Source organism: Pelodiscus sinensis, chromosome 8 (assembly GCF_049634645.1).
Source record: "Pelodiscus sinensis isolate JC-2024 chromosome 8, ASM4963464v1, whole genome shotgun sequence".
NCBI classification, from domain to species: domain Eukaryota; kingdom Metazoa; phylum Chordata; order Testudines; family Trionychidae; genus Pelodiscus; species Pelodiscus sinensis.
The window spans coordinates 39,113,626-39,129,846 of record NC_134718.1 but is presented as its reverse complement, the minus strand read 5'-3'; the positions used below and the strand labels follow the sequence as shown (position 1 = coordinate 39,129,846).

Here is a 16,221-nt window from a genome sequence, read left to right as displayed (position 1 = left end):
TTTCAGAAAATGTGATTATGTTAGAAAAACAACTGTCAGAATGGAACCTCCTCACTCAGGCTACGTCTAGACCTCAGTGCTTTTCTGGGATACCGGAAAAAATATTGAAAAAGTGGATGTGCTCTTTCGCCATCCCTGTAAACTTCGTTCTACAAGGAACAAGGGATGTGTCAAAAGAGCACTTTTTTCTGAAATTTGGTGCCGTGTAGACACACCAAATTTTAAAAAAAAAGCCTTTTTGTGAAAGTAAATCAGAAAAAGATACGCAATTTGCATACTGAAAATTGCATATCTTTTTCCGATTTACCACTGCTGTGTAGACATAGCCCCATATGTCCTTCTTCTGTATTGCCAGGCTCAGATTTACTTTGGTGAGCACATAAATTAAGTGTTTATCACTCTTGTTAGCACTGAAGAACCCAAATAACTACTGTAATGCCGAGCGGGCTCCTACTGTCCATCAAAAAAACCTTTAACTGAATTTCTAAGAGCCTGGCCTCTCAAAGATAAAAATGGTTTATTTTACTACATAACAGCTTGTAAGCTGGCTGCCTTGAGTCCTGGGTCCCTGACCTGTGCTCAGGCCTGGAAATAAATGTCTAGCAGCTTCCTTCAAACCCCGGGCCCTGAGTACAGGGCAGCCAGCAACACAAACTCAGTCCCACAATCAGCAAGGACCCAGCCTCGGTTCAGGACAGGGCAGCAAAGCAAACTCAATCCTACAGTTAGTAAGGTCCTGGCCCTAGTTCAGGGGAGGACAGTCAAAAAACACAGTTCCCCCAGCATGAGCGAGGAGTGGGGAGACTGCTATCTGGTATGTGGGATGGCAGGGGGCATGTAGGCCCTCCCTACTCCACCGTGTCCCAGCCCAAGGCCCTAGCAGTGGCAGCCTTGGTGCCACTGGGGTCTGCAACACACTGACACCCTAAAGTTTTATAAGGTCTGCCTGAGAGTTGCCGGTTTCCCCAGGGCCACTTCCTAACTCCCCTCAGGCATCTACCTGCCACCCCCCACGGGCTGCTGGTTCTCGTGGTCATCGCCATCTGACCCCTCAAGTAGGGTAAAGAAGGTATCCTCTTCAAAGCAGGGCCCTGGCGGTCCAGACCAGTCCTCAACCTCTGGCGTGAGAGCTCAGGGCAGGCTTCTGCTTCCTCCAGTGGCTGGGACCCTTCTGAGCTCCTGGGCTGGGCTTTTATCCTTCCTGCCCCGCCCCTTGGCTTCTGGGGAGTTAAAGGGGTAAGCCACACCCGGCTCAGCCCACGTGGGCTCAGAGATGGGTTCTTCTTCCTCTGGGTCAGTGAGTGGCCACCCCAGCTCACTACACAGCTACTATCCTGTTCTAGATCTGAGATAAAACAAGGCAATGGTATATTAATATGTTAGTTGGCCAAAGTAAACCACGGGCATTCAAATACAATGCTCCTTCTCTCTCTGAGAATTTCATAAAGAGCTAGTTGAAAGATGTTGTTAATGCACTTCGTAATGTGGACAGGCCAAAGATATATCATTGGTGTGCATCTTAACTACATACTCCAGTTGCATCAGGGTTATTGAATGATTGATGACATGCAATTCTGAAAAGAACAGAATATGAATTCCAGATAACAGTGACCAGGACATGACATTGCCTTAAAAATTGTCTTCTGGTTGCCTGTGAAATCTGCAGCAGAAACAAAGGGAACTGGAAAATGGTACATATGTGCACTATAGATGAGTATGTCGCAGTGGAGGGAAGAGATCTAGCTTATAATGGACAGCTATTTCCAGACTTAAAGATACACAGTATTTCCCTTAACTTACCTATAGTGGTGCCTTGTGAATGGCCAACATAATACAGTTGCTCTTGTCCAGTTTTCTTCACAATAAAGTCAATCACTGCCGGAAGGTCATATTTAGCCATTTCATCAAAGCTACAAAAGGAAAGAGTACCATCTTGAAGTGAAATAGAGCTAAATGTCTACTTCTAAACACAAGGGCTATGTCTATATAGCCCCCTCTTGCACAAAAAATATGCAAATGAGGCAAAGCGTGGAATATCGCCATGCCTCATTTGCATAATTAATTAGGCTCTGTTTTTGTGCAACAGGCTTTTGTGCAAGAGCCGTTCTTCCTCCTTCTTTCAGGAAGAACAGTTCTTGCGCAAGAGGGGAGCCTCATTAATTATGCAAATGAGGCATGGTGATATTTGCCTCATTTGCATATTTTTTGTGCAAGAGGGGGCAGTCTAGACACAGCCAAAAAATCTTTGAACCACAGAACAGGCATAGCATATTCACTTTCCATATTGTTCCCCAAAACTGCTACTAATGTTTATATCCCCATCCACACTGGGCCAGAAACTGAGGTAAGGAACTGTGTTTAAACCCTTTTCCACTACAGGGAGTCCCCACTATAAGTCACCCCAGTATACATCCGTTCCACACTAAAGTCATTGACACTTGTAGGAACTGATGTATTATAAGTCCTCTCATTCCCTACTCTTAAGTCATGCAAAAAAAAATTGTGCAAATGGAAGTCAGCTGCAGAGAGAAAAAATCCCCGGTTTAAGTTGTTTCACTATAATTCCAAGTTTTTTTGGAATGTATCTTGGACTCATAGCAAGGCCGTCCTGTATATAAGGATGATTCGTTGTTCGAGATAAAGCTGTTATAACCAAGTTAGCTGCAGCTTTGGTTAAACAGAGTCCTTGGAGGTGATGTCTGACAGTGACCGTGTCAGATATTGTAGCAAGACCATGCTGAACTTTTGTCCTCTGGTAAGTTCATAGTATAGTTAAAAAGGCATTTGATTTCACTGAATTTATCCTGTACTCAAGATAATTTAGTAATTCCTAGTGAACGCCAAGCATGCCACAACGAAATATAACACCTATGTATTCTAGTGTGTCCACTAATTCTAGGGACATATTCTTATGTATCAAGTGCCAGATTTTCTTAGATGCTTATCATCTACAAATGAACCTGACTTGAAGTCAACCGGCTGTGTCTAACATATCTGAAAAATCCAGGTGGAATTGTCAAACTGGGCATTCAATATTAGTGGACACATTTTGGTGTTTTAAATTAATTCATTATACATTTCTCACTGAAGTAGTGAAATCTTTCATAACAAACATAAAACAAATTGGTCACATGGTTTTTCCCAAACTATAGTCTACCTGAAAGCCCAGAATTTCTTTTGGAGCACTGACAGAGTTTTGTGACCTCTAGACCAGGTGTTCCCTCTGCTATTTCCTATCCAAACATCATAGCCTGCATCTGCCAGAATAAAGCCCAGGCTGTTTTTAGCCACATTAGTGATCCAGTTGCTACCATCTGTAAGTAAACCATGCTGCAGAAACACAACAGGCTTCAGACCTGAATGGGAGAGAGAGAGAGAGAGATTTGACTGAATATTACACACAACCAAAACTTCTGTGACATTTAGAACAAAATGATACTCATGCCCCAACAGCTAAACTCCTGACTCCAATATCCAGTTCTAGGCTAGGGAGGGATTAAATTGAATTGCCAGAGACTGTAATGTGGAATTTCATAAGGACACCACTTATAACAGGAAAACATGGAAGAATGATCTCACTTGTATTACTACGTGTTAAAGAACAATTTTATAGAAAAAATATGTTTCTCAAATGCTATCATTCCTAAATATGGAACACATGGGGGAAGATTTAAAGCAGGGGTGGGGAACCTAAGGCCTGGGGGCCGGATGCAGCCCTTGGCTTGCTTGGATCCAGCCCCTGAGGCTCAGGCCTTCCCCCCACCATTGGGGAGCCTATACTGGTGCTCCAGCTCCCCACTATCCCTGGAGCACACAAAATCTTCTAGCCTAAGTCCCTCTCCCCCCCCGCACACACACACTGCCTCCAGGCTCTGGTGTGCCAGGGGAATGTGAGAAATATCTTTTTCCTTCTCAGGCAGGGGCAATGTCAGGGTATGTCTACACAGCAAAGTTATTTCAAAATAACATCGCTTATTTTGAAATAACTTTCCAAGCGTCTACACAGCCAAACTGCTATTTCGAAATAAATTCAAAATAGTGGAGCACTTATTTCGAATTTGGTAAACCTCATTCTACGAGGATTAACGCCAAATTTGAAATAGCTATTTCAAAATAAGTGCTGTGTAGACACTTATTTCAAATAGGGGGCCTAGAGCCTTCCCGGGGTGCCCTGGTGGCCACTCCAGCCTCAACCAAGAACACTACACTCCCTCCTCCCCTTCCTGGAGCCGTTAAAGGGGTAGTCACTGTCCCTGATCCAGTGGCCCCAAAACATGAGCCAACAAGCCACTGGCAGCCAGCCCTCCACTGCTTCCCAGGAGCAGTCTGCCAGCTCCCAGGAGCCTACCAGGGCCTTCCTGGTCCAGGGTGGAGATCATGGACCTTATTCAGGTTTGGGGGGATGCCCCCAATGTCCATGATCTCCACACAAGATGGAGGAATGCGGCCGTCTATGGCAGGATAGCTGCCAGCCTGGCCACCAAAGGCCCCATGTGAACCCAGGAGCAGGTTCCCATGAAAATCAAGTTGGTCCTGCGAGACTCTCAACCTTGAGCTTCCCCTCCCCCTTCTTCCCCTTGCTTCTCCTTCCAGCTCCCTCTTCCCAGATTTCCCTCTCCCCTCTCCCAGCCTCTCTCCTCCCCTCTTCCACCTCCTTTCCCCAGTCTCACCAGAGTTTCATCCCCCCTCCCTCAGTTTGGTTAAATAAAGAGAGTTTGTGTTCATGAAAATACGTGTATTTTATTTGACATTAGGAAGGGCGGTTAGGGAGGGGTAAGTGGAAGGACGTGAGGGAGGAATGAGGCACAAGCCCCCAGTGGGGCAGACCGGGGAGGCTCTTAGTGCTCCTCAGGGTAGAAGCTTTCCAACAGGGCCTCCTGGATATTGACAGTCCCCCGATGGCTCTCCCAGATGGCAACCTGCAGAAAGTGCAGCCAGGCTCACAGCAACACATCCAAAAGAAGCACCAGAGTGCCCAGGTGCAGCTCTGTCTCCATGTTACAGAGTGCTGTGGTGTCCCAAGTGAGGGCAACCAGAGCACACAGAGACAAAATGCTTTGCTGTCTCTCATCAAGGCAGACAAGCAAGCAGGGAAACATGAGAACTGGCTGTCCAGGGGGGTCCCTTTAAGCACAGACCTCAGATAGCCTCAGGCAGCAGCCCCATACAGTAAGTCCTGACCTGGTGCCCTGCCGGAACTGGTTCCAGCCAGCCTTAAATGTGATTCAGAGTCTACTCAGTGTGGACACACTATTTCGAAATAGCAAAATGCTATTTCAAAATGCATTTTGTGTGTAGATGCGTTATTTTGAAATAAGCTATTTCGAAATAACACTGTAGTGTAGACATACCCTCAGTGAGGGTTTGTTTTTTGCTTTTTATTTGTGATTTTTCTGTGAGTCAGCAGCCCCCATGCAAAAAAGGTTCCCCACCCCTGATTTAAGGGAATTGTTTATAATTACCATGGCTAAATGTATACTGAGGATGTACTTCAATACTAGTCCTATTATATTTGATTGCCAGAAGACACATTTGTTGTGTAGTTGAAGCTCTAAGCAGTGCATGCCTGTAAAGGTATACCAGTTAGGTGAGTTTCATTCTGATTACTGGATCCACAGCCTCTCCACACAATGCACATTAATTCCCAGAGTTTCTTGTGGCCTACTTTACCCTTTTGTGGTTATGTTCATTCCCCTCCTAATCATTACTACAATACAGTGGTTCCCAAAATAGGGTCCCCAGACCTTTGTGAGTCTGCCATGAGCTCTGATGGGTTATGGTCTGGAGGCAGTATACACTAAAACACTGTTCCAAGTCTTTTGACACTTGGAGGACACCATTTTGTGCTCAAAATGGCTTCCTCTGCACAGCATGACCTCTGATGCACCATGTGTTCTGAAAGTCCCAGAAATGAAAGGGGTCCACAATATTTAGTAAGATGCCAACGAGTTCCTGGGGGAAAAAGGTTTGGGAACCATTTCTATAACATTAACTAATGTTTTTTTAAGTGTCATGCGGTCAGTGCCAGAGCACTTTATACTACTGCATGTCAGAACTGTTTCCTTAAAGAGCCCTGACATGGATACCTTTGACTGCACCTACACCAATGGATACCAGAATTAGAAGTAATTCTAGTTTGATCAATGTTTCAATCACTGGACCTTGTGTCCAGAGTATAGTGGCAGGTATAGGAGCATTCCCCGTGCCCTCCTGAAAACAACTAGCAGCTCAAGCCCAGCAGGAAAGTGACAATTTGTTTTACTGCACAAGATATGGTGCCAGAGAACACAGAGATTTGAATCTATTGAAGGGGATGCTGCTCCTAAGAGCTTTTCTGTCCTTCATCGAGATCTTGACCAAGCTGGCACCAGCACCATTCACTTTCCTGCCTCTGCACATACTGTCCTTCCACAGATGCTCACCTTTCCTTCTTCCCCATCCCTAATACCATTGCAACAGTTTGTGTAAACCAACTCATGATAGCCCACCAAAGCAGTTAAAAGAGATAGAGCTTAAGTCCTTAACATATGCTGTTCTATCAAATTAAAGAGTGGAGAGCTAAACAGTGAAAGGTCTATTTACAATTGATACTAGTTAAATGATTACTTTGCAAATAATTGCAGTTATTCAAAATTAAGTATGCAGAAATGAAATTGATGGAAGGAGAGAAAGGAGAGAAGTTTTATACAAAATTAAAAATACAGTGAACCATCAGAACAAGCCAAAACCACATTTGAAAACAGATACATTTTTTAAATACTGTTGTTAATAGACACAGGAATAGCCATGTTGGTTCCAGGATATTGGAGAGACAAGGAGGGTGAAGAATTTATCTTTCACTGAGACAACTGCTGTTGACGAGAGAAACAAGCTTTCAAGTTACCACATATTCTAAGGGACCATCATTCACATGGCCACTTACAATGTGTGCTAACTACTTATGTTAAATTATTTGTTCAGTCTTATATCTAGCAGTGACACGCTAAACACTATTCCCACACCTGAAGCACTTCTCCCTCTCACCAACAGAAGGTGGTCCAATAAAAATACGTTACCTTGCACTTGCATCCTTGCCTCTCTAGTGTGACTGTGACAGATATGGCAATTTCCTGCAATGTCCTTGAAAACAATCTTACTGAATTAAGTTTTAGTATCTTTGGGGTCCATTGTATTCAAGTGTATGTATTATTGTGGCCTGGGATTATAGGTAACCTCTCTAGGAGGAAGAGGAGATACAAGGCCTGGGTTATCAAAACACTATGTTGAACAATGTGCAAAACAAGGTCGCACTTTTTGGGACAAAAACAATCCAGCCTTTTGAAGCTATGTCCCAAGGAGAGGACTATTATCTGCTGATTACCGATGACATGATTAGGGCTGTAACAAATTCATAGCCATAAAAATGCACTACAGACTGTAAAATCTGGTCTCTTCTCACAAAATCTGATCTTTTGTGTGCCTTTACCCTATGCTCTACAGATATCACAGTAGAAGCCAGCATTTCTCAAATTGGGGGTCCTGACCCAAAAGGATTTGCAGGCACTTGCAGGGTTATTTTAGGAGAGTCACAGTATTGCTACCCTTACTTCTGCACTGTCTTCAGAGCTGGGTGTCTGAAAAGCAGCAACTGTTGGCCAGGACCCAGTTCTGAAGACAGCGTCTTACCACAGCAACATGGAAGCAAGCAAGGCCAAACCGTACCATGCCACCCTTACTTCTGCACTGTTGCCTTCAGTGGTGGGTGCCTGGCCTACAGTCACCACTTTTTGACCACTGAAGGCAGTGCAGAGGTCAGGATGACAAAACTATACCATGCCACCCTTATATCAGTGCTGCTGCTGGCAGTGGCTCTGCCTTCAGAGCTGGGCTCCTGGCCAGAAGCCACCACTCTCCAGCTGTCCAGCTCTGCAGGCAATAATCGCAACCAGCAGCAACAGTGCAGAAGTAGGGGAAGCAGTACCACAACCCTCCTACAATAAGTCTGTAACCCCACACACTCCACTCAACTCCTTTTTGGGGTCAGTATTCCAACAATTATAGCACTGTGAAATTTCAGATTTAATAGCTGAAATTATGAAAATTAAATCCTATAACCATGAAATTGACCAAAATGGAATGTAAATTTGGTAGGGTTCTAGAGATGGGTGGGATGTAGTATAAAAATGACTTGTTGCACTAATAAAGTCACCATTCTTACAAAGTTGCAATGGATTTTTGCCAAAGTACTTCATCCAAGGTATTGATGTAAAAAACATCGCAATCTGTTATATATTGTAATACTATTTATATGCAAGTATCTTTGCATTTGAAGTTATGATTACTGGCTTGTATCTTAATCATGTGCTATATTCCTGGATGACACTCCTCATAGATAGGTTAACATCAAGGCTAGCCAGCTTTATGTTGCTAGCCCAATAAGGACATTCAGCTCTCACAATGTCCCACAGAAGAAACTCCCCCTGCTCAGCAAGTCTTTCTGCAAATACCTCAGACTGAAAGGAGCCAATGGCAAACCATGCAAGGACATGGGCTATGTTCATGTGACCCTGAATTCCACCCTGGGCCTGTAATTTGCCATATTGGGGGGTTGGAAGCTTTATTTGAGATAGTGAGTTTCCATGCATATGGCAAAGAATATAAATTGCAGTTGGAACATGGCCATTCTATCTTAATTTCCTGCTTCATTTCTCTGGACTGGAATTCTATCATGAAGCTTTGGACAAGGACTAATGACTAATACGTTTGGCCAATTCCAGAGAGAATTTTACAAAGTAGCAGACTATTCCATCACTGCTACAAACCTGATAAGCACTTTGTAATTATGTACATGTATATGATCTATTAACCATTTAACTCTTCTTAATAAATCTTGAGTTAAGTTTACTAACGATTGGCTGATGGTTTGGTTTTGAAACTTATTGACCTGGGGTAAATGTCTGATCCCTTGGAAATGGAAGACTGACACACGAGGGCAGGGGACTGGACTCAATGACCCCTAGAGGTCCCTTCCAGTTCTAGTGGTCTATGATTCTATGATTAAATGTGTTTTTAGTAACCACTCACTATATTAGACCAACTTGTCGAGATGAGAACCATGGGCTGGCATATCTGAGGAGGACTATGCTTCAGTTCTTGTTAACAAGTGTGGTGATACTGAAGTTCTTTGTTACTGGTTTGGTGAATCTAATTATAAAATAAACCACTAGTTTTTGGGAAATTGTCTGACCAATTTCTTGCAGTTTGTTCCGAATGTGACATTTTCAGTATGGCCTAACCCTAGGCATTCAATCACAATGGGTTTTCACATTACAAAAGCAAGTGTTAAATTACAACATCAACCAAAACTTTCAGACACGGTTATGAAACTTTTATAAAAAATTATTAAAATCCATCATAGACTTCTTCACTATCCCCTTGACGTAGCTGATTATTACCTCAACAACATGCTTATTTTCAATCCAACAGCACCGCCTGATGGATTCATTTAACCATGCCATCTCTCAGAGTACAATGGAAAAAACAAAACCTCAAAATGCAAATATTAATTAGTAACATTCATTTATTTAGATTTAAAATTAGAATGAGATTCTTACCCATGGTCTAGATGCTCTAAATAAATTTACAAATAAATTCATAACCATATTAAATAATCACTTTATAAGAACGCAGCTTGCCAAACACTAATAACATTGCTTTGTATCTCTTGATCATCTTTGATTTGCATCATCTCTTTTTGCACAGTGACACTTCTGAGGCCCTAAAAGATTTCTCCTTAATTACATGCTGAAAGGGAAAACAAAACCAAACAAACAAACCCTTCCTCCAGACTGGTGATCTCTGTTTTAGGTTTGTGGCTGGTGATTCTTCTGGATAAGCAATAAGCTACTGCTTTGGAGGACAGGGTCATAATTCAAAATTATCTGGACAAACTGGAGAAATGGTCTAAGGTAAATAGGATGAAGTTTAATAAGGACAATTCAATGTACTCCACTAAGGAAGGAACAATCACTCTCACACACACAAAATGGGAAGCGACTGTCTAGGAAGGAGAACTGCAAAAAGGGATGTAGGGGTCCAAGTGGACCACAAGCTAAATATGAGTCAACAGTGTGATGCTGTTGCAAAAAAAGCAAAATAATTCTGGGAGTGTTGTAAGACAGACATGAGAAGTCATTCTTCCACTCTACTCTGCACTGATTAGGCATCAGTTGGAGCATTGTGTCCAGTTCCGGGCACCACATTTCAAGAAAGATGTGGAGAAACTGGAAGGTCCAGAGAAGAGCAACAAGAATGATTAAAGGTCTAGAGAACATGACCTATGAAGGAAGACTGAAAGAATTGGGCTTGTTTATTTTGGAAAGGAGAAGACTGAGAGGGGACATGATAGTGGTTTTAGGTATCTAAAAGGGTGTCACAAGGAGGAGGGAGAAAAATTGTTCTCCTTAGCCTCTGAGGATAGGACAAGAAGCAATGGGCTTAAACTGCAGCAAGGGAGGTTTAGGTTGGACATTACAGAAAACTTCCTAAGTGCCAGGGTGGTTAAATACTGGAATAAGTTGCCTAGGGAGGTTGTGGAATCTCCATCTCTGGAGATATTTCAGAGCAGATTGGATAGACATCTATCAGGGATGGTCCAGATGGTACTGGGTCCTGCCATGAGGACATGGGACTGGACTCGATGACCTCTCGAGGTCCCTTCCAGTTCTAGTGTCCTATGATTCTATCATATTGCCCTAGGAAGGACAACTGATTTAGATCTCAACATTTGGATTCCAACTGTGGCACTCTAGTAATTTTGACCTCTTTTTTCATGACCAACATAGTTAGTACTAACAAAGGTTTATACTTAGTTGTCCTTACCTACAGGCAGAAACTTTTCATTTCTCTTGCCTTCAGTTTGTCAATTTTGTTTACTCTTTTCCTGCTATCTCTCTCTCTCTTCCTTCCTCATTATTTCACTTGTATTCTTCCCTCCCACTTTCTCTCTCCTCTTTCCCCTCTCCACACAGTACTCCTTCCCTGGTCTTCTCACTATGCTAAGATCCTCACCTGCATCTTTAGTTTCTTGCGTCCTCATACACACTCTGCTGTCCTCTTGTGGCCTTTAAAGTGAAGAATTTTCTTCCCATTTTTATAAAAAACAGAACCATTTACCTTTGCTTTAGGAATTATCAGGGGGAAAACATATTACCTGTGTACCTGTATACTTTGCAAGGACAATGCTGAACCCTTGCGAGACTGCATATGCAGATTGGAGAGATTTGGTTTAGTACAAGATGTAAAAAACTTTTCTCCTCCTGACCATTTTCATATTAATTTGTTTGAACGAATGCATGTGGTCATTTACTCTTCAAAAACCAACAGTTCAGAGGAATCTTGTTCCAAAACAATTCCTATTAGACATCCTACCTTAAGTCAAACGACAATATGAATATTGATTTTCCATAATAAAAAAAGTTTCGGTTCATAAACGTTTAAAGCAACAATCGATCACAAACTTTCAGTGTTTCAAGGATGAATTTATGCAACAGAGATTAGAAACCTAACCACAGTAAATGAGGCAAGTAATTTAACATTCAGCTATTTGCTGTACATGCTTTGTTTTAGGCCATGCGATCATACAGATAAAACAGATGACCAAGTGTGAGACCAGTTACCCATGTGAAGACTGATGGACCAAAATAAGCACGAAATAAGCACTTCTCTAACAAGGGCCCAGATTTCTTTTCTCTGCACCCAGAAGCATGGGGAAGGCTGAGATCCAGTGGCTCTGGCTGGATACAATCACAGGGGTGGTATGGGAACTCTTCAGTACTGCTTTTTCCCCCACTCTCAGTGCTCTGTGGAAGTTCTACTATTGGTGCTCCACAAGTCCTGGGGCAGGACTAAAATGTAAAATTGATTTCTGTTTGACTTACTGCATAGCTGCAGGAAGATGCAATTTTACCTGTGTTGCTAGCAGGTACTCTCCCATGAGGTATTCTGTTAACACTAAGTATATAACCATCTACTGTCACAACATCATACTCTTCACTTGGGTATCCCCAGTAGGTGATGATCTCACTCTGCAGGAAAAAAAAAACAAAGGCTTTGAGTTTGGTGTCAGATGGCCAATAGGCTTTCAATTTGTAAAGGCTTTCCTAGGCCATGTATTCACTCAGGATTTTAACTGGAAGTAGTTTCTAGTGGATTCATATTTCAAGGAATACTGAACTATGGGGCATAATCTATTATAGGCTCTATCAGTTTAATTCAGAGACTTACATCTTGAGCTACTAGCAACATTTCACTGCTTCACAGAAGTTCTCTCTCACTTTACTTACAATAGTCATAAATACTTCAGGATTAGAAGGGATGTTATTGCCAACAAATCTTTGCGCCGATACAGTTCCAAGGATCAAACATGACTCAACTACAGCCAGCCACATCTTGTGTCACTTAGGAAAAAATATGCACTGTGTTAATGCTATCAAAATCAAGGGCAACTTACACAAACTGAATCAGTTATGACTTCACGTAATTTACTATTATTCACATTTATAATATTTTCCCTTGAGAATAATGCAGCAGAATAATGTCCTGCTTTCTGTATGCTTATTCTACCAGTTGTTAATTGACAGGACACTAACCTCAGACAAACATCAATATAGTGCAAGATTCAGCAAATGCAGAAGCAAAGCGTAGATAAGCATGCTTTCATTACATGTTCTTAATAAATGGCTTAGAGATGGGGTTGAGCCAGAAACCAATTAGAGCTGGGTCAAAACTAATTCAGCATTTGATGTCTGTCACTGGATCCTCAGGTTTTGGTTTTTCCCCTATCTCTAACAGCAATAATAACAGCTGAGTCCAGCATTTACTTACAGTTGATGTCCAGCAGGTTTTAAAGCCCTCCCATCCATATATAATGGCTGCATGATTATTCTCTATCTTAATTTAAGTGGAGAAGAGTTCCAGAAATACTAGTTGCTAGCATACAGGACAATTCTCTAGCAATGCCCTGCACATACCATCTGAAATTGCAAAGTGGATTCAAATAAATCGGCATATCCCTGATTTTTAATTCTGTTTTCATTGTATAATATATCTCAAGTTAAATTCCTTTTATCTGGTCATTAAACCCCAAAAGAGCCCTGTTTCCAATCTATTGTTTAAGCAATACAGTCCAGAGAGAAGCCTTGTTGGACTAATCACTGTTGGTATTTGGCAGAAAAAAAAATCAGATGCAAGGAAAATGTGTAACTTTCATCATTCGTTGTGTGAAAGATGGTCCACAATGACATTTCAAATAACAGAAAATTAGTAGGTATGTAACTGTCTTTAAAGGTTATCTATTGTAATTTTGCGGGCACATGTATTTTTATTTGTTAATAAATACAAGTTTACTCATAGTATGCTACATGGCATAGCCAGCAGGAACTCCAGCAAATGCTTACACGTGCAGTAGTTCTATTGAAGCCAATGATGCTACTAATGTGAGTAAGGCAAAAAAGACTTAGCTTGTGATGTTACTAAGCATTCGCGTGAATAACATTCCTCCAGTGCAACTTGATGTGCCAGGATGACCTACCTACTGCTGCACACATTCCAACAGTTGAGAATGGGATATGCCACTTTTTTGTAGTTAGAGTAAGTTTGTGTTACGTTTCTCGTCCACTAATCAGATCATGAAGTGATCTTTCTCCCATCAATGCACAGAAGAGATAGATGTACATTTTCCATCAGCATTAAGTGTCAGAACAGCTCCTTTTAGGATCAATCTCTCCTGATTCTACTTCTCTCTAAAAACAGTGCTATTATGATAGTATGGAAAAGTCTGCACACAACCAAAGGGAAATGTTACAAGCATCAATCTCCTGTGTGCACAAATATTTCTGTTAACTAAACAACTAAACAAGTCTGCCCAGCAGTTAGAGACAAAAGAAATAATCTGACTCTGAACAACTCAATACATGAGGTAATAGCCCAAACAAAAAAAGGGGCTTTATTTTGAGACTTGGAAGGATTAGATTTGTATTGGTAACAGTGGATAAACATTAATTTCACCAGAACTATACAAACAAAAATATTTCCACTGATAATGAAAATTTACATATAAGCAAAGAAAAATTCTGTTTGAAAACTTATTAGAAGTGATTAAAGGATATTTAATTTCCATGTTTTGACATGTGATGTTGACAATTTGTGTTATTACAAAGTTTTAACACTTGAATCGCAACATCTGCTATAATTATTGTCTGACTCCCTTCCATAGTTTAATTTTTCACAGTTGTTGGAAATTAATAAAAACTGAAAAAATGCATAAACCCCATAATTTTGTGCAACTGTGCAAAATTTAAATTGATAAAACCTTTAAAAATGTTGACATTACATGTTAAAAGTATTAAAAAAAATAAAAATCAATTTCTTCCAAGTCAATACACTTACTTAAAAGACTCAAACAAACAAACAAACAAACCCATTGTGTGGTCTACCTTAGGCTTCTCTAAAGTGCCAGTGATTATAGTGAAAGTGATACAAGAATGTGCTACAAGTTATAATGTAGCATCTATAAATATTGATGTAAGTGTAAGTCACACATTACACTGGATGAACACATCCTACAAAGGGTGCATTGATTAGAACAAGTATCACACACATTCTATTGCTTTATTAACAGCTTATCTCCAAATTATTTTTCCTGGTTCTAGACTTACCACCTGAAAAGCTGAGGTTGCCAGCTGCATGTAGAGACAGGAGGATGATAGCTCCTTTGAAGGGAATGACAGCACCTGTGACAAACACACTGCAAAAGCTATGTTAAGTTGTAGGATATCAGAGAAAAAGGAACAGTGACAGTATATAGCACTGGGGAACTAGACTTCACCTACAACTAGCATGGTTTACAGCACTCGGTCTCTCTTACTAACCAGACCTTCTTAGCATTTGAACTGTGGCCAAGAAGGAGGGGAGAGGAACAGGACAGAAAGAAGAGATATAATTCCTCCATCTGACTGTTACACATGTAGGTTGTCTAGAACTCTTTAAAAGTTTAATTATAGTCAGAACACCAGCTTGAACAGATTGTTCTAAATTCTATTTCTCCCACCTGCAAATATTTATGAATATTTTCATATGATTTTCTTTAGTGATATGAGTATGCCCTAATAATGTAGGCTGCCAATTAGCTTGTCAAGAACACTACCTTTGTTAGAGTTTCCATTTATTACAGGGGAAAGCAGTAACTTACTGCAAGACAAGTGTTCTATTCAATAATGCTTTTGAAAATATTTATTAAAAGAGAATATAGTTAGGAGTCAAATGGCATGGAAACAAATATCCAAAACATATTATTTGGAGTAAATCAATAACAAAGTTTTTTGGTCAGTATCTTTAACTGCAAACATGCTTTCAGAGGCAAAACCTATTTCTCAGGAGCACTTGGAGAGAGCTTTTGGACCATTTCTTATAAAATACATACAGACTCTGTGACAGAATATGACTATTATTCATAAAATATCCTTTTATTTGATGGATAGTGCATATGCAACAATATTATCTGCCTACCCTCACAGTTTTTGTTAACCAAAGGCTAAGTACTAAAATACAGAGTTTCGGTGTAAGTTTTGTAGATTTTAAGGAAGACAGGTCTTGTGTTTAAGGCAAGGCACTGTACTAGGATTCAGTGTATGTAGATTCTGTAACTGGCTCTACTATAAAAAAAAAGGGTCTGGTAGCACTTTATAGACTAACAAAACATAGGCTTCCTGTGAGACCCTGTCCAAACCACTCAGAGATGGGTCACCATGTGAGCATTCAGGGGAACATAGGTGTCATCAACAACTCCCAGCTCACTTGCCTTCAATAGACTGTCCGCAGGATGTGGAGTGAAATGGTTCTGCTCATGAGCTCGGTCAAGTGCCCTCCTGACCTTGGCACGCTGGAAGTCCTTAAGGCAATAAACTGAGATATGGTAGCAGTGGTCTATGAACCTTTAGATGATCCTAGAGTCCAGAACATAGCAGTGGTCCTGAGAAGGATAAAGCATGCATGACCACTGCGTAGCTCTTTCTGGGTCCTTCCTCAGCTCACCTTTCAGATACATCATCCTGACTAAACCTGATAAGGAAACATACAAGTTAGTTGCCCTGATAATATCCAGAACTGCTTCTTTATGCAGTCCCCTTTTGGCCCTGAGGGTATGTCTACACTACAACAGTCATTAGTTCGAATTAACTTTAA

The 16,221-nt window shown here is 41.1% G+C and overlaps 1 protein-coding gene across 4 annotated transcripts in view; it reads right to left on the bottom strand.

The window, feature by feature from the left end:
* Nucleotides 1-16,221, bottom strand: part of LOC102457693 (lysosomal acid lipase/cholesteryl ester hydrolase-like) — a 136,957-nt gene that overhangs the window by 10,498 nt on the left and 110,238 nt on the right. For all 4 annotated transcript variants that reach the window (XM_075935088.1, XM_075935087.1, XM_075935086.1 and 1 more), the window contains 5 exons: nucleotides 14,697-14,771; nucleotides 12,324-12,437; nucleotides 11,948-12,065; nucleotides 3,158-3,356; nucleotides 1,801-1,910 (listed from right to left, as the gene is read on the bottom strand). In XM_075935088.1, the coding sequence (XP_075791203.1) occupies nucleotides 1,801-1,910; nucleotides 3,158-3,356; nucleotides 11,948-12,065; nucleotides 12,324-12,428 (532 nt within the window). In that variant the 5' untranslated portion in view covers nucleotides 12,429-12,437; nucleotides 14,697-14,771. The remainder of the gene's footprint in view (nucleotides 1-1,800; nucleotides 1,911-3,157; nucleotides 3,357-11,947; nucleotides 12,066-12,323; nucleotides 12,438-14,696; nucleotides 14,772-16,221) is intronic.